At 35.8% G+C, this 25,545-nt stretch overlaps 1 protein-coding gene across 3 annotated transcripts; it reads left to right on the top strand.

Annotated features, from left to right (window-relative positions):
• LOC131146009 (uncharacterized) lies at positions 1-25,545 on the top strand. Of its 3 annotated transcripts, none has more exons than XM_058095258.1 (14): positions 1-217; positions 6,277-6,428; positions 6,844-7,013; positions 7,149-7,295; positions 7,383-7,434; positions 8,688-8,862; positions 16,778-16,860; positions 18,146-18,358; positions 18,969-19,085; positions 19,603-19,759; positions 22,230-22,337; positions 23,318-23,383; positions 23,480-23,745; positions 25,199-25,545. In XM_058095258.1, the coding sequence occupies exons 1-14, from the start codon at positions 148-150 to the stop codon at positions 25,286-25,288; spliced, it is 1,866 nt and encodes a 621-aa protein (XP_057951241.1). In that variant the 5' UTR covers positions 1-147; the 3' UTR covers positions 25,289-25,545. The 3 variants fall into 3 exon arrangements, with proteins under 3 accessions (XP_057951241.1, XP_057951240.1, XP_057951242.1); XM_058095257.1 differs by having other exon boundaries at positions 25,193-25,545; XM_058095259.1 differs by lacking the exons at positions 23,480-23,745; positions 25,199-25,545 and having other exon boundaries at positions 12-217; positions 23,290-23,386.

Here is a 25,545-nt window from a genome sequence, read left to right as displayed (position 1 = left end):
TACTTGAATTCCAAAAAAATTTTGTTGAGCGGTTTCCATTACCAAATTCAAAGATTCCAGTGAAATGAGGGCTAGTGAAAATTTCCCGCTTGCGACGAAGAAGAAGAGCCAGTATTCCCCTGTTTAGTGCACTGTAAATCTTAGGAGATGTTGTCGGACGCCATGGACGACGTCGATCGATTGTTCCAGTGCTTCAAGTGCGGCGTCTCTCCTCCTCGTAAGTCGTAACTCTCTTTCTCTCTCTCTCTCTCTCTCTGACCTTATAGAGTATTAAGTGAAATTGCATATGGATACATCGCCTGGCAATATTTTCATTACAAACCGAGCAGATTTGGTAGTTGCAGAATGGAAAAGTGGTAGTTCTGAGGTTGTCTTTCTCAAAGAGTCTGCGTTATTTGATTTCAGAGCAAAAAATTGCACGGGATTTAGCTCATAAGCGCCAGGAAAGTAGCTAACCAGCTATAAAAGAATGAAAATTTGTGAGAATCAAGGGGGAATCTTCCGGTCGATTTTAAATAAACAAAAATGAGTTTATGTATGACAGAATGAAAGGAAAAAAATTGTATTGCAAGAAACAATGTAGAGAAAACAGAGTCTTGGAGAAAAAATGAACAACAAACTTTTATTGAATTTCTTGCATACATTTTTAGATGAGTCAGACCTCTATTTATACATATAAATTGATAACTGATGAACAAAACTAATAACTAACTAACAAAGCTAACACTGAAACTAACTAACAGATTGAAAATCGTTGACAGTTACAGACAAAACTGTCTACGGCTTCAGACAGAAGCTAAACTGATGATGTAACCGTTAATGTTTTTGGTGACGGTTTCAAACAGAAGCTAAATCGATGTAGTAACCGATGTAATTGTTGACGATTTTGGTGACGGTTTTAGATAGAAGCTAAACCAACGATGTAACCGTCGACGGTTCTTCCTAAAGTCCAGCTTCCTTGTTTGTTTCCTCTCCATGCTTTCACTGTGCATTAATATAAGTCACAAATTTAACTCCCCCTCAAGATGGAGTGTAAATGTTAATAATACCCATCTTGGAAAGAATATTAGAGAAGAGATTGTAGTCAAGAGGCTTAGTCAAAATATCTGGCAGCTAGCCAGCTAAAGAAACGTGTAATGTTTTCATAGTGCCTACCAACAATTTTTCCCTGAAAATGTGACAATCAATGTCAATATGTTTTGTACGTTTTTTGAAAAATTGGGTTGCCCTCATTGTCACAGAAAAGCACAACTGGTCTGCACAGTGGTGCAAATAAATCTTTCAGCAAGTGTTGCAGTCAAGTAATTTCACATGTTGTTGTTGCCATGACACAGTATTCGGCCTTTGCTGTAGACCTAGACATTGTAGTTTGCTTCTTGGATTCCCATGAAATGGGGGACTGTCCAATAAACACACAAAAACCAGTAATGAATTTTCTAGTGTCTCTGCATGCAGCCCAATCTGCATCACAAAATGCCTTCAATTATAGGTCATTTGCTGATGGGAAGAATAACCCTTTACTACGGTTGCTTTTAATGTATCTCAGGACACGATGAGTAGCTGCCAAATGAACTTCAGTGGGATTTGCAACAAACTGACTTAATATTTGAATAGAAAATGGTAAGTCAGGTCTTGTAATTGTTAAGGAGAGAAGTCTGCCCACTAATCTCTTGTAACAAAATTTATTTGAGAGAGGCTTTCCTTTTGTTTTGTATAATCTCAACTTCTGGTCCATAGGAAATGAGGCTGGTTTGCATGCCAAATTCCCTGAAATAGACAATATCTTGAGAGCATACTTCCTTTGTGAAACTACAATGCCTTTTGTGGAACGAGCAATCTCAAGACCAAGAAAGTATTTCAAAGATCCTATACCTTTGAGCTTAAATTTAGAATGAAGATACTTCTTTAAATCAGCTACAACACCATCCTCATTACTGATAATGATGATATCATCTACATAAACCAGCGATGCAATGAACGGGTTATTTTTTGGTCGAGTGAACAAAGTGTGATCAGCTGAAGATTGGATAAAACCATGGGCTAGCAAGGCAGAGGAAAACTTTGAGAACCACTGTCTTGATGCCTGCTTAAGGCCATACAAAGACTTATTCAGTCTGCACACAAGCTAAGAGCTAGTGGAATTAGCTTGAGCAGAAGGCAGAAACTCCCCCTAAATAGATGATCTCTTCGAATTGCAATGAAAGCCAGGAGGTAGAGACATATACACCTCCTCTTCCAAGTCTCCATGCAAAAATGCATTATTGACATCCAGTTGATACAAATACCAATTCTTGGATGCAGCTATGGCTAACAGAACTCGTACAGTGACTAACTTGGCAACTGGTGAAAATGTTTCCAAGTATTCCAATCCTTCCTGCTGTATATAGCCTTTAGCAACTAATTGGGCCTTGTATCTTTCCACATAACCATTTGAGTTATATTTAATCTTATAAACCCATTTACATCCAACAACTTGCTTGTTGGAAGGTAAGTGAGTTATAGTTCAAGTTTTATTATCTTCCAAGGCTTTAATTTCATCAGCCATGGCATTACACCATTGAGTGTGTTGAATGGTTTGTCTGAAAGATGTTGGTTCTTTTTTAGAAGAAATAGAAAGTGTGAATGCTTTATGAGGACAAGAAAGATTAGAATATGATAGAAAATTAGAAATTGGATATTGAGTACCTGAAAGGAGACCTTTACCTAAAGAATCAGATGATGAAGTGGCATCTGCAATATTAGCTAAGTTGCAATGGTAATTTGCACGATATGATGGATTTTTGTGAATTCTAGTGGATTTTCTAATCTTAGGCTGTGAAGTAGCAAAATCAGGTTTTTGCTGAGAAGTAGTTGGGACTGAAATATTTACTTGTTCATTTATGGAGTTGAAAATAGTATCAACAAGATCTGAAAGAATATTTTAAGTAGTCTGAGTTATAGGAGATGTGAATATATTATATTAATAGGAATGAGATCATCGGTTTGAGGAACTGGTATGACTAGTGACGGAGTGGAAAGATCATGACCGGTTTTGAATGGAAATATAGATTCTTGAAAAATGACATCTCTGGATAAGAAAATGACATTGGTTTCTAAATCATAGAGTTTGTATCCCTTGGTACCATATGGATATCCAAGAAAAACACATAGATGAGCTCTTTGTGCAAATTTAGAACGATTATGGGATAAAGTAGATGCAAAACAGAGACAACCAAATACTCTAAGATGAGAATAATTTGGTGGCTTTGAGAATAACATCTCATATGGTGTTTTATCAGATAGAAGAGGAGAAGGTGTTATATTGATTAAGTAAGCTGCTGTGAGAACACATTTACTCCAGAAAACAAGAGTTAAATTGGCATGGAATCTAAGAGATCTTGCCACATTAATAGATGTTGGTGTTTACACTCAACTACACCATTTTTTTGAGGTGTAGCAACACATGTTTGTTGATGTAAGACTCCTTTAGAAGAGTAGAATTCTGGCATATCAAACTCAGCCTCTTTATCGGTCCTTATAGTTTTGATATGAATATCAAATTGTGTCTGTATGAGCTTAAAAAATGACTGAACTAGAGAGCGAGTGTCAGATTTATTTTTCATTAGATAAAACCAAGTACAACGTGAATGATCATCCACAATTGTAAGAAAATATCTAAAACCAATGATTGACTCAACAGAGAAACGACCCCAGATGTCACAATGTACGAAATCAAAAATTTTATTTTTGATGGAATGACTATTATTGAATAGCCATCTTTTATGTTTTGCCAATGGACAAATATTACAATTGAAATCTAAAGGAGTATGTATATTAGGAAACAACTTCTGTAGTGTTTGAATCTAATTGAAAGAAGGATGGCCTAGCCTAAAATGCCAAAGATCAAAAGAAGGAAGATTGACAGTAGAAGTGAGATTTACAGCAGAAAAAACACTAGAATTCATAACAGGTGCTTGCAACAAATATAGTCCAGCTACTTGCTTAGCCACTCCAATTGTCTTCCATGAGTGTAGGTCCTGTATAAAACAAAAATGAGAAAGAAACAGAAAACAACAAGAATTTTTTGTGAGTCTTTTGACTGAAATGAGGTTAAAAGAGAAAGATGGAACATATAGAACATTATGAAGAACTAATGAGTCTAATAGTTTTACAGTTCCAACATGTGTGATAGGAACACATGTTCCATTTGGCAATTTTACTGATGTGTTTGTAACAGAGGTAATTGTAGTGAGATGCAAAATAGAACTGACCATGTGATTAGTAGCACCGCTATCAATTATCCAGAAAATTGATTGCTTAGAAACAAAATCAGGTAAATTAATCATACTTGATAAACTCAAAGAGTTTGGAACAGAAGATGAGTTGCTCATAGCATTCATGACTGTAGCTTGAGGTGTTTGTGAAGAGGGTTGTAGAAAAGAAAGAAGTTGTTGACACTGTTCTTTGGTGAAAGGAAATTGAGGAGTGGACTTTGTGGAAGAACAATCTGGGTCATTGGAAGATAATGAAACTTGATTCACTGAAGATGTTTTGGTTCTTGGATTCTGACGATATCCAGGTGGATATCCATGTAACTTGTAGCATCTATCAACTGTATGACTAGTGAGACCCCAATGAGTACAGTATGGCTTAGGACGTTGCTTTTGATAATTCTTTGCCATCGTTCCAGGAACATTCTTGCTGAATAAAGCAGCAGTTTCAATCATCAAAGATGATCCCACCACCTTTCTTTGCTTTTCTTCTTGTAAAGTAAGAGATAAAACTCTATAAATAGATGGCATTGGATCCATGAGTAAAATTTATCCTCGAATATGTGTAAACAAATCATTGAGACCCATAAAAAATTGAACAACATATTCTTTCTGATGTTGATCAATTACTGTTTTTAAAACTCCACAAGAACAACTCAGATTTCAAGAGCAACTAGGAATTGGTTTCACAGTAAAAAATTCATCCCATACAGCTTTCAACTTCGTGTAATAAGAGCTAACAGAAGATTGATCTTGAACTAATGAAGCAAGATCTTTCTTGAGTTGAAATAAATTGGGACCATTATCTTGTGTGAATCTAATCTTTAGATCCCTCCAAACTTCTTCAACAATCGAAGTGCTGATAACACTAGCAGCAATTTCCCGTGTAATAGAATTCAAGATCCATGAAAGGACCATGTTGTTGCAATGAAACCATAGAATGTACAATGGGTCAGATTGATTTTTAGGTTGAGAAAATGTTCCATCCACAAAACCCGTCTTGTTCTTTTCATTGAGAGCTATCAACATTGATCTGCTCCACGCATAGTAGTTCTCACCATTCAAAGGCTGAGAAACCAAGATCGAACCAAGGCTTTCTTCATGATGAAGAAAATATGGATTGGAAAAATCTTCAATAAAAAATCGAGTACCTTGCATTGATACCATGACAGAATAAAAGGAGTTGTATTGCAAGAAACAATGTAGAGAAAACAGAGTCTTGGAGAAAAAATGAACAACAAACTTGTATTGTATTTCTTGCATACATTTTTACATGAATCAGACTTCTATTTATACATATAAATTGATAACTGACGAACAAAACTAATAACTAACTAACAGAACTAACACTGATAACAGATAACTAACTAACAAATTGAAAGTCGTCGATAGTTTCAGACGGAAGCTAAACCGACGATGTAACTGTTGATGGTTTTGGTGACGGTTTCAGACAGAAGCTAAACCAACGATGTAACTGATGTAACCGTCGACGGTTTTGGCGACTGTTTTAGACAGAAGCTAAACCGACGATGTAACCGTTGATGATTTGGTTGATGGTTCTCCCTGACAACCAGCTTCCTTGTTTGTTTCCTCACCATGCTTTCCTTGTGCATTAATATAAGTCACAAATTTAATATATTCAATTTTTAAGATTCTTTGTCTACATCTGCTTGCCAATCTTAGTCTTAAACAGATTGTTATATGCTGCCAAAACTTGCTCATTGCAACATGGGTTTAATTGAATAGCAAGAATTTTGAATTAATGAAGTTTCAATTCATCAATGTTGGAAAATGATCACAAGTTGCCGTATCTCATCAATCTATTAAATTGGTTCACTCGTGATGCTGCTTTATTAATAAGTATTCTTAACAAGTATTTATTTGCTGTTGATTTATCTACTATTTTATGGTAGGGAGGCAGTGCTGGGACTGTAATGCCAACAAATTGCATATGAATTGGCCATTGCTTCCTGATAGTTATGCTCTTCTCTGGTTCTTCTGTTTTGATTTTTTGATTGTGTTTTAGAATCTGCTGTAAGAGAGAGAAAAGCAAACAAACGCAGATTGAAGCAAGCAAGTTCAACACCAGAGATCTCTGCTCATTCTGGCATTATATCCCCTGGATCAGCTGAAGAAAGACGGCAAAGTGCAAAACTCGTTCAGCTTGGCATGGAAAAAGTATATACTCGGCTTTTTCTCTTGTTTTGTGTTTTCAAGTTTATTTCTTGTTGCATATGATTGATAGGTGCTACAGGTTTAGGTTCACATTTTTTATGTTGCCAACTACTACCAATTAGTCCTCACCTAGCAAAAAAAATAAAAATAAAAATCAACAGCCAATTAGCCTAGCCTTCTGATGTGTACTTATCTGCAGTAGGCTTATGCCTGTTATTTGATCACACACACAGATTGTTCCATACAACACTTTTCTTAAATAACGCGCTAGTACTTGATGTAGATGAAGTCTGGCTTCTTTGAGTTAATCATGAAATTTGGATGATAATTGTCTAGTTTGTGTCACTTGTTGGTTGTCAATTCCATGCTTTTAGTTTACTGCAGAACTTAATGGAACCATGTATAATTGCCTTTTCAGTGCAGTTCAACAATGGTTAAAGCAAACAGCTTCAACTGTGACAAGCAGATCTCTCCAGTCATATTTTATGGGTCACCACATGGCGTGCCTCCAAAAAGACCCTCCAGTCTATTGCGGTTGTTACGTGAAATTCATGTTGATCTCACTAATCAAAACAAATCAAATTTTAGGTACCAGTACATTTACTTTGTCCTTCTAAACTTCATTATTTTTTGCCGTCTTTTGAGGCAGTAGCTTCAATTTATCTCTTTATTCCTATTTCTTCTTACCACACAACTGGATTTTCTGCTCTCTCTCTCTCTCAGGAAAGAAGTGTGGGCTACATTTCCAAGGCAGGATGAAGCAATGAAATTTGCGAAAGAGCATTCTCATGTTCGTATTTTCAGCTATCAAGATCATTTGAATGGACAAAGAAGATTCCTTGTTTCAACATATAGGGATTTCTGGCTAAGGTTATGTCTATTATGCTTTGTTTCATGATAAAATTTGTACCTACCAGAACCAACGGTTGAGGTCCTTATCCCATGATTTAATTTCAGGTACAAAAAAATGAATTCTAAATTTCGCCATCATTATGAAGTGATTCAAGAGGTAACTACTAACTATCTCTGCCATTTCACTTTGGATGAACATACATGTCTGCCTAGGCTTGTACACTGCTTGTGGGAATATATCTAAGGAGTTGGTGTTATGCATTTGAATTACGACTTGTACATTTCCTCAGCCATATGTTCTCCATTTCATGATTGTTCGCTTTAGTATAACTTCATGCAAGAAACTAATATTTTTGTATATGAGACCAATTTGTTATTTTTCAGTCAGGAGTTTTGCCTTTTAAAGAACACCTTCATGCATTTTTGTGTCACCTCGCCCTGACGTGCCTCATGAGTGTCTTGTAACATTGGTTTTCACCATCACTGAAATGTTGAACATTTGGCTGAGGGATGGCAATATGATGTTGCTGGGCGTTAATACTACAGAACAGGATCCAAAATATATTTTAGTGGGATAAATTTATACTGTAAGTCTGTAACCTGCATCAATGGTATACCAATTACCTCTGCCCAGAACAAGGCGTGGTGTCTGAATATTCAACATTCACATGATCACTAAAAATAATATGAGCATGGTCCAAAGTCATGGTTTTAAATTGCTGTAGAGGGTAGTTTACTACTGTAGCTTAAGAGTAACAGTTGTAGCACAAAGAGGGTGTAACAGTGGTGAATTTTTTTCAAGAATTGGCAACCTTGTCTATTTTTGTATATTTTCATGTTTTAGGTCCTTGCCCCTTCTTAAAAATATTTTTAACTTATTTTGGGTTTTTTTTTGTTCAGCCTGCCAACATTGTTTAGCAACAATAATAAATTTTACACAGTTTTAAGCTGCTATTGACAAAAAACAAATTTTCTTTACTTTTCATTAGTCATATCTGTGATAGATAAATTAATGAAACAAAATACGTGAGCTTGTCATATGATATATGCTATTAATTGATAGGCTCATAAAGCATACAATAAATTAAATACGTTCTATTATTTTATAAGTTGAACTCATAAAAATGAAAAGACTTAGACCAACAAGTTATTTGTAGACTTAGGCCAACAATTTATCATTAAAATTAAATTATTTACAACTTGAGCAACACAAAAATTAGAAAAGAGAAGAAGGTTGAAGTGTGGTGCCAGCCAACACACTTCTCACATTCATATTTTTGAATAAGTCACAAAAATTTTGTAAACTCTTTTGCATTTGGCAATTAGAAAATAGATGCTGCTCATATGTGTGATGTGCTCAAATACATTTCTTTATTGTAAATTTGCAGTTTGACCATGTTTTTCTTTCAGGGCTTACCATGCCATCTTTATTTTGATTTGGAGTTCAATAAGAGGGCCAATGCAGACAGAAATGGAGATGAAATGGTTGATATCTTAATATCGGTCATTTTAGAAGCCTTACTTGACAAATACACTATTTATGGAAATCGAGAATGGATACTGGAGCTTGATTCTTCTACTGAAGGTATGGTTTTTTTGTAGGTTAATGTCAGATGCCCCTGTTTCATTTGTGCAATGTTTTGTACTCTTGAACGGATTTACAATTTTAAAATTAATATCTTGGGAACTTGCACTGCTTGATTGATTTTACAATTTGTTCTTAAATCGCTTATAAACTGGCCCCATTGTGTATTTGTTGGTATATTGCCGTGTTTCAAGAAATTGACTCCCTTGCACTTGTCCAACATGAGCTATAAGAGCTATAATATTTGGTTACCAGATGGAGATGGAGAGAAATAAAATAATAGACAATCTGATGTCCAGAGCAGTGGCAACTCGTGGACAAGGTATCAAGAAATCAGAGGCAACCTGTTAAAACAATGTGCAGACAGACTTCTGGAGCATAGGAAGATAAAGAGAAGAAGAGAAGAAGAGAGGATGAGAGTTGGGATGAAATGGAGAGTGCTGGAGCAAGCCTTTTCTAGGTTGCTTGGAGGGATAGTCCCCAGCCCCTAGTAAAGGTTCAAGACCATTCAATTGCAGCCATAAAGGAAAAATGGCTGTTGCAAAATAAAATTGAATAAAAAACTGAAAATTAATTCTGAAATAATTACACTAAGAACTGCTGCCATAAACATGAAATTTAAGATTGAAAAACTGTCCCATTTTTTTTTTTTCTCTCAAAAAATAATGATGATTAGTATAGAATCGTGGTCTTGACCTGTGTGTGCGAGGTAGGGTGTGGTGCACACGATATGTGTTAGGTAAAAATCCATGCTTTAGATCAAATCTAGAAGATACCCCATCTAGTTTGTGCATGTATCAAAAGTGGATGAATGGTTTATCTCGTTTCCAATGTGGGACAAGTGTACAACAACAACAACAACAACAACAAGCCTTAAGTCCTGCTGGGAGAGGGGGGGGGGGGGGGGGGGGGGGGGGAGGTTGGCTACAAAAATCCTTTTCCTGCCAATTCACATGATTGAGGGCGTTTTCCTCAGCTAGCTTAAGAGCTATTAAATCCTTCCTCACTCTCTCATTCCATGTTATTTTATTTTAGATTCACCCCTATCCGTTCAAACACTAGTAACAATAACTAGCTCACTTCTCAGTTCTCACTAGTGCATTATTTGGATTGTGTTTCAAATGTCCAAGCTATCTAAGTTGCCCATCTCTTACCTTATCTTCTATTGGTGCTATGCCTAGCTTATTGTGGATATGATTGTTCTTTAATTTATCCTTTAATGTTATACCACTCATGCACCTTAGCATTCGCATTCCAATAAATTTTACATTTTGGATATGTTGTTTCTTAGTTGCATAACATTCTGATCCACAAAGCATGGATGTCCTTATTGCTCTCCTATATAACTTTTAATTTTAAGGATATTCTATGATCATACAACATTCCCACAACACTCCTCTATTTTACCTAACTTGCTTTAACTCTATGTATTACATCCTCTTCAATTTATCCTTCTACTTGCATAATAGATCTAAGGTATTTAAATCTACTAGTGTTATTAATTTCTTTACCAACAACTTTATTCTTATCTCTAACATTCCTCATTACATGGTTGAAAATTTTCATATATTTTCTCTTATTTCTGCTATTCCTAAAGCTTCTAGACTCTAAAACTACTCATAGTTTTAACTTAGATTCTACTCCACTCCTACTTTCATCAATCAAAACAATATCATCTGCAAATAGCATACATCATGGAATTTCGTTTTGGATATTCCTAGTAACTTCATTAATCACTAAACAAAAATGATAAGGGTTCAAAGTAGAACCTTGATGTACACCTATTGTGATTAGAAATTCTCTAGACTCTCCTACTGCAGGCTAATGCAAGTTGTTATTCATACATGTCCTTAATGACACCAGTATACCTGCTGCATATTCCCTAGTCCCTCCTTTTCTAAAACCCACATTGAACTTCCCTAGTTTATCATAGGCTTTCTCTAGGTCAATGAAAACTATATGCAAGTCCCTCTTCTTTTTCCTAGATTTTTCTATTAATATTCTTAAAAGATAAATAGCTTCTGTTAATGATCTCTGAGGCATCAAGCTAAATCGATTCTCTGAGAATCTCATTTCTAATTTTATTCTCTCTTTAGTTACCCTTTCGTATAGTTTCATCATCTAACTCATAAGTTTTATTTGAGTGTAAGGGAGTCAATTTGAAACACCACAATATGCCAACAATCCCCCACATGGTTCAAAATGAGAATCACTAGAGAAGGAAAGCAAAGAAAATAAATATTTGAGTCATGCAACGGGTGACAATTATTTCCGGTTTGAATTGCACTTAGAGAATTGTGCTATGAGTTACAAGAACTTGGTGACTATTAAATTCTTGAACCAACTTCTTTTAGTGTAACTTTAATAAACACACTACTCACAAGACATTTCCAACCACAAAGCTCCTGTGGGTTGGTACAAATAGGGCGTATGCACCACACCTAGATTTTCATTGACATATTCGTACCAACCTGCGTGAGTTTTGTGTTTAGAAATGTCATGTGAGTAGTGTGTTTATTTAGTTACACTAAGTTGGTTCATGAATTTAAAATAGCACATTTTCTCATACAATTCAAATTAAAAGGCATTCTCACCCATTGCGTGAATTTTCCTGGTTACCTAATAATTATTTTCTTTGCTTTCCTTTCTTTTGTGATTCTCAATTTGAACCATGTGGGGGATTGCTAGTATATTTTGGTCTTTCAAATTGACTCCCTTACACTTGTCGAATCCACTTTTTAGTTTTTGTACATATGTAAGCTAGAAGGGGTATCTTCTAGGTCTGATCTAGAGAACAGGTTTCTCCATAACCCATATCACACACGTGTGCCCTGCTCCACCTTGCCTCATACACATGGAAGACAACCCTTTTATATTGGTTGCTATTATTATTATTGTTATTATTATTATTATTATTATTTATTTTTTAAAATTCTGGGCAATTATTCAAGCTTAAAGAGTTAAAGTTCAAGTTTGTGGCAGCAGTTTTTAGTGTTATTACTTCAGAATTAATTTGCAGTTTTTTTAAAAAGAGTTTGTTTTGCAACAGCCATTTTTCAGTTATGGATGTGTTTGAATGGTCTTCTTTGTTTTCCGTCACTAACTAGGGGCTGGGGGTTACCCCTGCAGGCAGCCTATAAAAGGTCTGCTCCAGCCTTTCCTTTTCATCCCAATTCTCACCCTCTCTTCTTTTCTCCTCTCATCTCCGTAGTCTCCAGCAGCCTGTCTATGCATGGTTTTAGCCTGTCTGTGATTGTGGCCATCACGGACATTACGTAACAAGTAATGGACACTGCTTTCCTAAATTCATTTTTTGCATTACTAGGCTTGTTAAAAATATATAAATTCACATGTTTTCATCCTAGAATCCTATATACTAATGCATTAAATGATTTTTTTAGTAAATTTTAAACAGTTTAAATTTTACATATGCTACAAGTATTGGATGTCATCTTGGTTGCTTTAGTAGCTATTGGCAAAAAGAAGCATGCATTTGCTACTTTTCACTACTTTATTGATTATAAGTGAAGTTTGAAACTAAGAAATACTAGATATAAAGAAATATAAATATAGAATCCCATCTTTTGTATCTTTTAGTCTGTAATGGAATTTTTGTTACCCAAAAAATAAAATATTGAATGTCAATATGTTAAACAAGAGCAAAAAATGCGTAGCTGCTGCTCATTGGTGTGAAGTGTCTGTAAGAAACCTGGGCAACTAACATTAAGGACTTTCATCCAATTAGCTTGGTGGGAAGTATCTATAAGATCCTTGCTATAGTACTTGTTACAAGGCTTAAAAATGCCATTCTAGAAGTCATTGGGCAATATCAACATGCCTTTGTGGCAGGAAGACAAATCATGGATGCAGCCCTAATAGCTAATGAGGTAGTGGATACTTACCGGAGGGAAAATAAAAATGGGGTGGTGTGCAAACTTGACATGGAGAAAGCTTTCGATCACGCCAACTGGAAATTCCTTCTCGACATTCAAGAAAATGGGTCTCGGGGAGCGGTGGTGTAGTTAGATCGCTCATTGCAGCAACAAACCAAGTTTCTTGGTGTTAATCAACGAGCGCCCCACTGATTTCTTCTGCTCCTCCAGAGGTCTGAGACAAGGGGACCCTCTATGCCTCTTTTTGTTCATCATGGTGATGGAGGTGTTGGGCCTCGTGCATCTCCTGTTTGCTGATGGCACTATCATTTTTTTTTTTGAGAATGACCTTCTTCACATTCTGAATTTGAGATGTATTTTGGCAGGGTCTGAGGCGAAGTTAACCTTGGAAAAAATGAAATCATTCTGGTTGGAGAAAATGTAGATGGCCCTCTCCTTGCTGGTCTTTTGGCTGCAAAATGGGTACTTTCCTTATTAACTACCTTGGGCTACATCTTGGCGACAAATTCAAAGATAAAGGAGTGTGGGATACCATCATTGAAAATTTTGAAAAAAGGTTGGCTGGATGGAAAAGGAATTTCTTATCAAAAGGTGGCAGGCTCACTCGCATCAAAAGCACCTTGACAAATCTGTGTGTTTACTTGATGTCTATCCTTCCCTTAGCAACTTCAATTGCCAAGAGACAAAGGAATTCAAAGGAGGATTCTTTTGGGGAGCTTTGAGGCTTCAAATTCCACCTCGTCAAATGGGGCGTGGTGAAACAACCCTTTCATTTAGGAGGCTTGGGGTTGAAGTCCCTCCACATTTTCCATAAAGCCCTGTTAGGGAAATGGTTATGGAGATTCATGATTGAGAAAGACCACCTTTGATGGGGAATCATTGCTGTAAAATATGTGCTTGATATTATAAAGATTGGATCTCCCAGGCAAACAAAAGTGTAGGTGATGCAGGTGCAGCATCAAGGTTCTGCAGCCATGGAGAAATTAGAAAAGAGGAAGGGAGGGGAAGGGAGGAGAGAGGAGATACAAGGGGAAAATTCACGTTTAATTCAATTCACATTCATCATTAACTGCCTACAACATGGTTTTCATTCACTATTTATATGAAAGCCTCTAAACATATGAAATTACACACATGCCCCTAAAACTATATTACATTACAAACATAACCCTAGAATACACAATTACTCCAAAAAAGCCCCCAACATAAATAATCCTAATACAAGCAACTACACACATATTCTTAAACAACTAAATAACTACGCACATTTGGGTTTTGGACCCAACAAACCATTCACCCTAATCTTTGACATAGGCCTCATAATTGGGTCGAAATGATCCATCCAAATAGCTGCTTCTCGTCCTACATCAGTGGGGTTCTGAAATTTCATCAAGAAAGGCTGAAATGATTTTGCTTCTTGTATCAGGTTTCAAGTGGGGAGGGGAGACAACATTTATTTTTGGCATGACTCGTGGTGTGATCAAGAAGCTCCCAGTGCCTTATTTCTAGCCATCTATAACTTGGCATGTGATAGAGATGCCTGTGTAATTTAACACCTTCAAAACTCAGATCAGGGGCATGGAAGATTGGGAACTCAACCAGCTCACAGACTTCTAGAACTTTCTTTACAGCTCCATCACCATAATAGCACTGATCTTTCTATTTGGGCCTTAGATGAGAAGGGGGCCTTCACTGTTAGATCCTTCTGCAGGAAGCTCTTCCCTTTGGAGTCAAACAACATTAATTTCCCTTGGACTCAGATTTGGAAGACAGCAGCCCCCACAAAAGTTGCCTTCCTTGCATGGGAGGCTACCCATGGTAATATTTTGACGATGGATAATTTGCAAAGAAGTGGTCTGTCAATAGCCAACAGATGTCCCCTTTGCATGGATGATGCAGTATCCGTTGAGCACATCCTCCTTCATTGTGCTTGGACAAGGAATCTCTGGAATATGGCTCTGATTCTGATTGGACAAAGGTGGGTTATCGCTAACTCTGTGGGAGGGGAGCTCTGGGCCTGGAAAAGGATTCGGGCAACAAAAGAGAAGAGAAAGGCTGTCCCTCATTCCCCTTCCAATTCTAGTGTGTTTGGAAATAGGGGAATAGTGAGTGTTCAAAAATTCAACCTCAACAATCCAAAACAGCAAAGAACACTGGTTTACTGCAGTCAATAGCTGGCACAGTAGGACTGTTATTAGTGAGTATGATGTAATCTTTGATTTGTGTGACACCCTTCAGGGTGCGTGATTTATTGTATCATGGGCTGGCATCCCCTTGATGCTCTTCAAAAAAGTTTACTTTACTTATAAAAAGAAAAAAAAATATAATAAGGATTTGACAACTCTCCAATCTACCTAGATTGTCTAGCCAACCCCACTTAGTGGGACCTGAGGCTTGGTTGTTGTTATATTCTTCTTACACCTTATCTAGAGATAAAACATGTTCTATTGCTATGCATTTTGTACTTGCTTGAAATATAGACGTTTTGTATTTAATGTTTCATTATATTTATGATTTCAAGTTTAAATTTCACTTATATTCAATAAAATAGTGAAATGTAGCAAATGCATGCTTCTTCTCATCAATAGAAACTAAAGAAACCAAGATAACATCCAATACTTGTAATGTATGTTATATTTAGATTCATTAAAATTTACTGCAAATCATTTAAAGCATTAGTATGTAGGGTTATGGGATCAAAACATATGAATCTATATGCTGTTGACAAGTTTGCTAATGCAAAAAATGAATTTGTGCCAAGTTTGTTAGAATTGGAATCCTACATAGGATCATTGGGGAATCTGCAGGATCAACTTGCAGGATAACTTGGGGTCTGCCTATCAAGAACCCTAAGCTCTTGGAGTGCTTTCTGTTTCAAAGGAAGAGAGCTTTCATGAGATGCTCAGCTGCTTTCTTGACTTGGAATGAACAAATCCCCGGAGATGCTCATTATTTTGCCCTAATTTTGATGCATTTGGGCCAATTGGGCCAAATTTTGTGTCTGTTGCAAAAGTAAAGTGTTTGGACTTTGGGCCAATAAAAATGTAAATTGCGCCTTTTTCTTTAAAAACTTAAAAAGAAAAATTCCATATTCTGTTGCACAAGCAGGATTGCAATCCTACAATCCTATTAAGATCCTATGATCCTACCTGGATCCTACTTGATTCTGACGATCCGGATTGATTTGGCAAGTCAGGATCATAGGATTGTATGATCCAGATCGGTATTTTGATAACTATTATTCACAGGGTTTCATGACCTGTTATGTAATGTCTGTCATGGTCTTGTTATTCTATGGTCATCAACTTTATGCTCACTGGCGTTGTTTTTTTAAAACATAGGCTTCTGAAACTTTAGACAATTATTTTACATATTCTGTGCTCAGAACTTTAAGCAAATTCCAGGCTAAGAGGTGCTGGAAAATGTCTAGTCCAATCTTCATCTTGGACAATAATAGCCTTGAAGTTTGTGCTATGCTGTATTACCCAAAATCCATTCATGAACCAATTGGCTGGATGATCAGGCCTAAAATTGCCTCGCGTGCGCCTTCTATCATCCTGTTCTACTTGTTTTGTTTTGTTTTTTCGGGGGGCTTTTTTTTTTTTGGGGGGACCCCGGTGGGGGTGCAGGGTAGGGTTCGGGAGAGTTAATTTATTGGGGAACACTTGCAGGCTTAGAGCATCATCTCTACTTTTAATGAAAAAGAGAAGGGCATGGAAATAATTCAAAGTAAAAGCAATGCAAGTTAAAACTGACTGAGCTCTCTCTCTCTCTATCTCTCTTTCCATGCTTAAATAGCGTCTCTTCCCGCATTTATGCATGTCCCTCTTCTATTCTAGAATGAAAGGGATTTTCCACTTGGTTTTCTCTTCCAAAAAATAGTGAACTTGTCTCTTCCCGCATGCACATCTTGTGTGCCTATAGCTAGTTTTCTTCGAATCCAAAGGCTTTACAATATTAAATTTATATTTAATGATTAGCATACAGCATAGTTCTGAAATTAGTTAGTCTTTTTTTTGCAGAAAAATTTTCTCGTCATCTAATCATTCGAATACCAAAGACTGCCTTTAAGGACAATTCACATGCTGGTGCATTTGTTGGTGAGGTATGTCTTTGTGAGGCAAGGAAATTGTTCGATTCTCAATTATATTACTGTAGATTCATCTTTTAATTTCAAAATGAAGATGGAAATTAAGACTATCATCTTAGTTTCATAATTAGACTTGGTTTTTTTTGAAAAATATTCTGCTACATATGATAGTTGATAAAATCATTGTAGGTTCATGCTTTACCAAAGCAATCATAGGGTCATACTTTACCAATACAATCTAGATCCTATAGAATTTAAAATTGATAGGATTGGAGTAAAATCATAGTAGGATCAGTTGAAAAAATCAGTAGGATCCTAGTAGGATTATGGTAGGATTGAAGACCCTCTGATACAATATATTTTTTAAAATTTTACTAAATTACTTGTATTGCCGGCTAGGTCTTTTTCCTGCATAGCTTCTACAAGGATCAGACAACTCAGGACCTAAAATTTGGTTTATCTAATACTAACAAAACTATGAACTCAGAGATCTTTTTTTAAATTATTGTTCATTAGGTGATTCAAACGTCAACATCAATATATAGGTTGAGGAGGTAAGCATATTTTTAATCCACTAATGCATTTGATGAGACTCATGAGAGTAATAATGATTTTAATGATGGGGTGATCTCAGTGCTGCTAAAGAAGTAAATAGGGTCTTGGATATTGGCACTAATGTTAATGAGCTGGCAGGATAGTTCGAGTTGTGTTTTTTTTTTTGGCTAATTTGTTTTATATTTTAAATGTTCATGTTGCATGGTTGTTTGTCAACTGATTTGTGTTGAATTTATTTATTTATTTATTTATAATAATAATCAAACATCCCTTTTTTTGGCTGTAAGCTGGATTGATTGACCTAAGAGTGCAACAATTTGAACACTCAGTCTCTTTGTTATGTACTTTACCTAAGGGTCATACCTTCTGAGCTACCTGTTATTTTTCCTACCCTTGAACACTTAGCAGACATTTTTTCTAGGAATATATGAAAAATAACTTTAAAATGTATATTTATATTTATATAGTTAGTACTCAGTAGAATCTTACAATCCAATCCTATGATCTGATTCTGCTAACCCTTCCTGCAATTTGATGTTGGATCCTAAATTTAGACCTTGCTAGGGATTAAACTTATACATTTATACTATTTAAAATGCACACTCTGCACAATCTATGGTCCCTTTTTCGTTGCTGGCAAGACAATGACTCCACCTCAGTTTCAATAATCTTTTTTTGCCTCCTTTTTTCCATTCTTATCTGTGCAAGTACCAATAGTTATCATTATTTGATGACTCGTTACCAGATATGCTCGCGGATTTTAAGTGCAAAGGAGAGGGATGGAAGATTTGAAAAATTGTTTGTTTCTAAAGAGTCAACCACTGCTGAATTTCCATGCCATCTGTTTGTGGACTCTGCTGTCTATTCTCGAAACCGTTGCTTTCGCTTAGCTCTATCATCAAAGGCGGGGAAGAATTCTGTACTTCTTCCTACTGGGCGATTTAAATGTAAGAACACGGTATGTTCCAGTTTTGCTGAAGAATGATTTCACAACTTAAGACTCATATTTCAATTTAAAAATAATAATTTTCATCTTCCACTTTTTTGCCTTTTTTTAGATTACCACGGAGCTGCTTAGATACTCTAAACTGTAGTGGTTTATATTTATTCTGCATTACTATGCATGCACCCGTAGTCGTCCAGCTTGTCATATGTTATCTTTGGGGCTGTAAAATGGACCCAACAAAGTCTTGTTGCACTTTGTCCAAAGGTATAACTTGCTTATCTATATTTTGTAGCCTATTTAGTTTAGGCCCAAATGCACATGTTATTGATGCATCCAAGAGACTGCAGAATATCAATGAAGGAATATGTTTTCTCAGTTATCTCCTGCTAGTGTTATAACTTTCTAATTAGCTACAAAATTTATTGTTTGGAGCTTTTTTCTTTGGTGTATTTTTTTTTTTAGGGGGGGGGGGGGGGGGGGGAGAGGTTTGTCAACTCAATTATCATTTTCAACTAGGAAGGGTGATAGCATGTTTCACTGTTTTGACGCTTCGTGCCTTTGTTAGGGAAATGTCATGGTATCACATTTACCAAGATAGCTGTTATGTTTTGATACATTACAGTGTGAGGAAGACATGTTTATGGAATCTTTGATCTGCAACATGGATGATGATTGTGAGAAACTTCTAGTATGCAAGGTGGATCTGGATTGTGTGAAGACCTTGCAATTTGATACAGAGGTACTTCTGGAAAACGAATAAGCTTTTGTTTCAGTTCTTAGCTTCCACATAAAGTCTTGATATATTTTTCACTACACTGTTCAGATGGTTTTGTTGGCAGTTGGATCCAAATGCCTTTATGCCTCTTGTTTAAGTGTGAAGATATATTTTAAGGATTTAGGATCCTTTTTGGATTTTCAGATATTTTGAATCTTAGATCTTGATGTCTGTTTCTTTTTCTTTTTTTTCCTTCTCTTTTACTTTTGGTTGTGTGATTTAATATCCATCTGGTATACAGAGGTTGTGCCCTTTTGGTGTTTTTTAATATATTATTACTTATAAAATCTACAGTCACAGTTTTTTTCTCAATGCAGATGAACCATAATTTTTCTGAATGTCAGATCTTGATTTCTGATTCCTTTGTTACCCCCTCTTCTCTGTTACTATATCCATCTTGTATTCATGGTTTATGCCCCTTTGGTGTTTATAAATATATCAATATTTATAAATTCAACAGTGGAGTGTTTTCTCAATGCAGATAAACCATAATTTTGGAAAACATTCAGTTGCTCCTCCAGAATTCGCATTGAATCCCCGTACAAGTGATATTTCTAGGACATATTTCATGGGAAAATCACCATTCCCATCTTTGGATATATTTGTAGAATCTATTGCCTCCATTGGAAATGTATCAGGTTTGTCCACTTCCATGTCCAGTTTTGTATTTTAACATTTGAAGCAAGCACGACTTGTTCTTTTTATTCTTCTGTTATCAATTATTATTGTGATTATGTTCTTCCATTTTTTATTTGGAGTAGTATATGCTTTTTTTCAGTCTAGGGTTATATTCTTTTGTTTGTTCAGGGGCTAGGAGTATGTATTTAGGAGTATGGCTGGTCTGGGAATTCTAATCTCCTCTTGCTGGCTCTATCTCTTCATCTCTCTCTTTTACTATTTCTCTCCTAATCCTGGTTGTATTGATAATTAGTTAACTGATAAAATTGCCTAAGTTTACAGCATGGTATCATAGCCATGGTTGACAGTTAGTCTTTGATTCTATTCTCAAGGCCACTTTTATTGTGTGATTGTTAAAAATTACAGTTGCTGACACAAAAAATCATGTTGTGATCACCGGAAACCAAGGGAAAAAGGAGATTGGGAGATCCCAGTAGCCTTCAGGGCCATCTCTGATGCTTAAGTCAGTGACGGTCAATGAGGGAATATGATCAGTTTAGCTTATATTAATTGCCTTGGTAGAGGTTAAATATTGATATTAGAGCGCCTATATTCTATGGCATTGTGGCATGGCCTCCCAATGAATGTCCTATGGCCCTTATGGCACGTCTCCTGATTTATGTTTTATTGCCCTATGGCATGTATTTTGTATCTGTTCTATGGCCCTATGGTGTCTTTTATATTACCTATTGGAGGGTCTATATTGTATGGCATTGTGGCATGGCCTCCCAATGTATATAGTATGGCCTTATGGCATGTCTTTTCTGATTTATGTTTTATGGCTCTATGGTGTGTCTTGGTATATGTTGTATGGCGCCATGGCGTCTTTTATAACTTGCCTCTTGTCCTCCACATACCCTATAGTAGCTTCCATTTTACAGACTTTCTCATGAAATTTAATAGTGACCTTTGGTAGGAAGTTACACCTCCATAATGTCACCTATTTATGGAGAGGTTACTCCCCTAATAATTTGTGAGCTTAGGGATTCCCTTTGGTGCCCCTGACCAATTGTTAGTTTTTACTTTTTATCCCCTTCAAATTAAACGGAAGGGAGTTAAGAAGCACCTCAAGCACAATGAGAGAGAGAGAGAGAGAGAGGAGCACCTCAGCTCCTTGGCCTGAGGAGGCTCAACAACAACAGAAGAAGAAAAAAAGAAGAAAGGAAAGGTGGGAGCACCTCAGCTCCAAGGGAAGTAGGAGGAAATAAACTCATTAACTCCTAAAATTGAAAGATATTCTTCCACAATTATTTTTATTTTTTTTGGGAGGGGGGGTGAGGGTGGGGATGCATATGATAAGACAAGACTGACAATTGAGGGACCCCAAATGGGCCATCCCTTAACTCACCAATTACTAGGGTAGATTATGGGAGTAACCTCCTCATAAATAGGTGACATTATGGAGGTATGACCTCCATAGTACCAAAGCATTCCATTGGGAAAGCCCATAAATGGAAGCCAGTGTAGGCTATGTGGGAAAAGAGACAAGATATAAGACATGCCATAGGGCCGTAGAACATATACCAAGACACGCGCCATACAACATATGCTGAAAGACAAGCCATAATCATGCAATATACATTGGGAGGCCACACCACAAGGCCATAAAATTAGGTCCTCAAATAAATCACAGAGAATATTGGTATATAACTTCTGCTGAGGCTGTTTTGTAAGCTAAATTGATCATATTTCCTCATTTACTATCACTAACTTAAGAATTAGAGATGGCCTCGGAGGTCACTGGGGTTTCACAGGCTTCTTTTTTCCTTGGTTGCAGGTGGTGGCCCGCGGCCCACCATCTCTGAGGGCATGATTATTGGTGCCAACAACTGTATTTGCGGCAGTGGTGTTCATCATTGTTTGTCTCTCCACATGCAATCCAGCTGCATGCACAGGGAAATGTTAAGGGTTGATATACATTTGTCAGCCCAAAACCTATTAGCTTAAGCTTTTCTTAAGTGGTACCTTTAACATTACTAATCTTATAATTTGAGCTATAGTATGACACTTCAGAGACTGCTAGTAAACAAAATCAAGATATCAGAGGTTTGCTTATGATCAACTAATTTCTTTAGAAATCTTAGTCTCATCTAACTGAATTGTAGTTCTAATATGTTATGGAGCATAGTTATATAAATTGTGGGGAACCTGATTCTGTGATTCAAGCAGCTATAAAAACATGTGTTATGAAGTTGTCTATTGTTATGTTTCAGCTTCGCAAGAGAAATAGGGTTGTGAGAGAATTTGTCTTCACTATTCAATCTTTTCTCAATATTATGAAGAAATGATTTCATTTCTTATGCATATGTACAAAAGATGTCTTTTCTGTTCGTGCCAGTAGTTCTGTACAACATTGTCCAGGTGTAAAATAAAAATTCTTTGCCTTATGTTTTGTTTTATCACCTTGTTTATGATCTGCTGCAATTTTAGGGAAAATTCGCAGCTGGTATTGGTTCTCAGAATATGGATTGATGGTCTACAGCATGTTAAGAAATCGATTTTGTGAGCGGATTGGCAGACAGCATAAAAGCAATCATGGTAATCTCTTTTATTTTTTTTCTTGATGACTTATCTTCTTTATTCAGCTATAACAAATTTGCTTTTCCCTTTCACTCTTCTTTCTGCCTGAGAGGAATGTTGCTTCTCTCCCTGCAATTTTTATGTATGAGTTGATAGCTATTTAGATAAATTAAATAATCTGATGTATTTTTTTCATTTGACAATTGAATTTGCATGGGTTATTAGTGCTTGGCATTGTGTTTGACTGGTCAGTTTAACACATTTGACATGCTTGTGTTATTTGGTTGTGATCAGATAGTACCTCGTAATATTATATTTGATCATTGTGTAAGAAATTTGTTTGGGTTGTAAAAACTGCATTCTTTTATTTCTTTTTCTTATCTTTATATATATATATATATATATATATATATATATTTATATATTTTAGATGCACATAATTTGTCCAGCTTGTGAAGGGATTTAAAATGGACTAGTTGATATCATTCAAATTTTAATGATCAGTTAAAAATGAATCTACAGATAATTCCATCAACATTAGTTGTGGAATATTTTAAAATAGTGCACTCTTCAATAGGATTTACTTAACGCACACAAAAGCGCGCGCGCGCACACAGCTGGGAATAACTAATTTTGGTACAGTGGTTTGATCAGATACCATGATGTACCATAGAATGATCTACTTCTATCTGGGTGATGAATGACCAAATCAGAGCACTGTTTTATATGCTTGTTTAGACATGAATTAATTAATTATACTATTGCCCATGAAAGTTTTGAAAGTACTTATTAATCTCTTTATCTCCTGTTTTAGTGCTTCAGAATTATGTTCTGGATCTGAGGATTTGAAAAGGCATTTTATATTGCATGATTGTTTTCTTTCTTGGCAATCAACAGAGATTTTTGTAATTTTGCTCGGCACTCCCCCAACTTCTTTTCCATCTTGGTGCTTTATTTTATGTGAAAACAGGCTGATATAAGATTTCATCTTGGCTCAGTGATGTACATTGTTGATCTAAAAAGGGCTGCATATTATCAGAAATGTTATGATCCTGATTGCAGAGGTTTGGAAAAGTTGTCCTTTTTTCAATAAAATTACTAATTTCAGAACCCCTTCTGATGCATTAGCAATGACTTTTACTCATGATGGGTGTAACCAGGTTATCGATCTCCACTGCGTCCCGTTCCAGTGGATGCCCTCACTGATACTGCAGTTATGGTTAACTCAGCACAGATGGAGCAGTATGGAGACTCGCTCAATTATAACTTTGATTGGTCATTTGCTGAAAATGATCAGAAGCATGATCCATTTTACAATGATGTAAGCATAACGGACAGCTGTAAGAAAGACCCATGGTGGCTGGAAGCCATAAGAGTTGCAGATAATGTTGAAAATACAAGAAGCAATCTAGAGCTCGGAAATATGGTAAATCTATACACTTTACTCTTGTCTTTATTCTATTGTTTCTGCATATAATTACCTCTTGTCGTCATCTTCTAGTTTTGAACTAGGGAGTTGGGACCTGTCATGGTGCATATTGCATCAAACATCAACTTCTTGAAATGCATATAAATCTAAATGAAATCGAAAAGGAATCGTAGAAATTTTACAGCATTTCATATATTATGCCGGCGTTATGCATAATCTATTATATTACCATCTTATGGTGGTGGTTTCTCCATTTTTTAATTTCATTTTAACTTCCAAAGTTAATTTTATTCAGAACACTAGATTAAGTTGTAATTTCTGGCAAAAGAATTCCCGCTTTTATCTTTTTCAACTGGGTATAAAAATTTCTGGAAGCCTTCTGATACTTGACAAAGAGGACCCTAGTAGCAAATCAATTGCTTCTCTTAAACAAGGAATTAGCTTACTTTCATTCTATTTGCCGTTTGGTTAGGATTTTGAAAGTGCTTTTCTTTTAGGGCAAAAGGCATTGACCCCTCATTGATCCCTCCTAAGCTTTGATAGAAAAAAAATAAAGATTTCTTCTAAAGTTTCAAAAATCTCATAAGCCTTCACTGATATTTTAAAAATACAATAAACTGCCCCCAATATTTGACTTTTGGAACAACTTTTTAAAAAAAATAAAAAGTTATCTTTTTCATCAAATACAAGAGGAGGTCTGTTTTTTTTTTCTTGAAAATCACTGCGAGTCTTTAGGTATATTTGCTAAATTTCAATTTTCTTTTTAACTGCTATAATCTATTCTGCTCTTACTTTCAAATTGGAATCTATGTGCTTCAAAGAAACTTCAAAAAGGTGAACAAAACAATTTCTGGAAGCCTTCCAATGCTTGACAAAAAGGACTCTAGATAGCAAATCGAATGCTTTTCTTAAACAAGGAATTAGCTTACTTTCATTGTATTTGTTGCTTGGTTAGGATTTTGAAAGTTCTTTTCTTTTAGGGCAAAAGGCATTGACCCCACCTAAGTTTTGATAATAAAAAAAGGTCTCCTAAAGTTTCAAAAATACCATAAATCCTTATTGACATTTCAAAAATACAACAAACTTCTCCTAACATTTGACTTTTGGAACAATTATTTTTTCTTTCTTTAAATTATTTTTTTATCAAATACAAGAGGGGTCTATGTTTTTTTCAACAAACCTCAAGAGAGGATTGTGAAAATTTTGAGATCACTGGGAAGGTCTTTGAGATTTTGAAATTTTGAGGAAGGTTCTTGTCTTTTTGTTAAATTTCAATTTTCTTTTATCCTTTCTTTTTGCTCTTACTTTCAAATGGAATTTATATGCTTCAAAGAAACTTCAAAAAGGTCAATGAAACAAATTTTTTTTTTTCTTTCAAAAAAATAGTAATTTCCATACAACAAATATGCAGTCAGTGTTGTAAAACTTTCCTTTTAATTGTTAGAAACAGGGGAAAACAGAGGAAGATGATGAGAGCTGGTGGATGGCTGCGGAGCAGACTATATCCCAATTAGAAGTGTCCTGCTTTCAGCAATCCTAACCTTGTTGCTCATCCATGGACCTATTGCAGAAAAAAATGCACTCCAAAAGAGTAGATTGTTTCACCACTCAAACTTTCAAGTCGTTTATTTTCCCCTTTTACAGCGAATAGAGTATACTGTGTTAGTTTATAGGGAATAACCTAGTAATGCATTTGTGGAAATCAATGTAACTGTCATTGTGATTTTATAAAAATGGTTTTTTCCTGAAAACAACAAAAACAGCAATGAAAAAGTAAGGGCGTTTAGTTATGAAAAA

The sequence above is a fragment of the Malania oleifera genome, chromosome 13 (assembly GCF_029873635.1).
Source record: "Malania oleifera isolate guangnan ecotype guangnan chromosome 13, ASM2987363v1, whole genome shotgun sequence".
Lineage (NCBI taxonomy): Eukaryota > Viridiplantae > Streptophyta > Magnoliopsida > Santalales > Ximeniaceae > Malania > Malania oleifera.
This window is presented reverse-complemented; position numbering and strand designations above follow the sequence as displayed.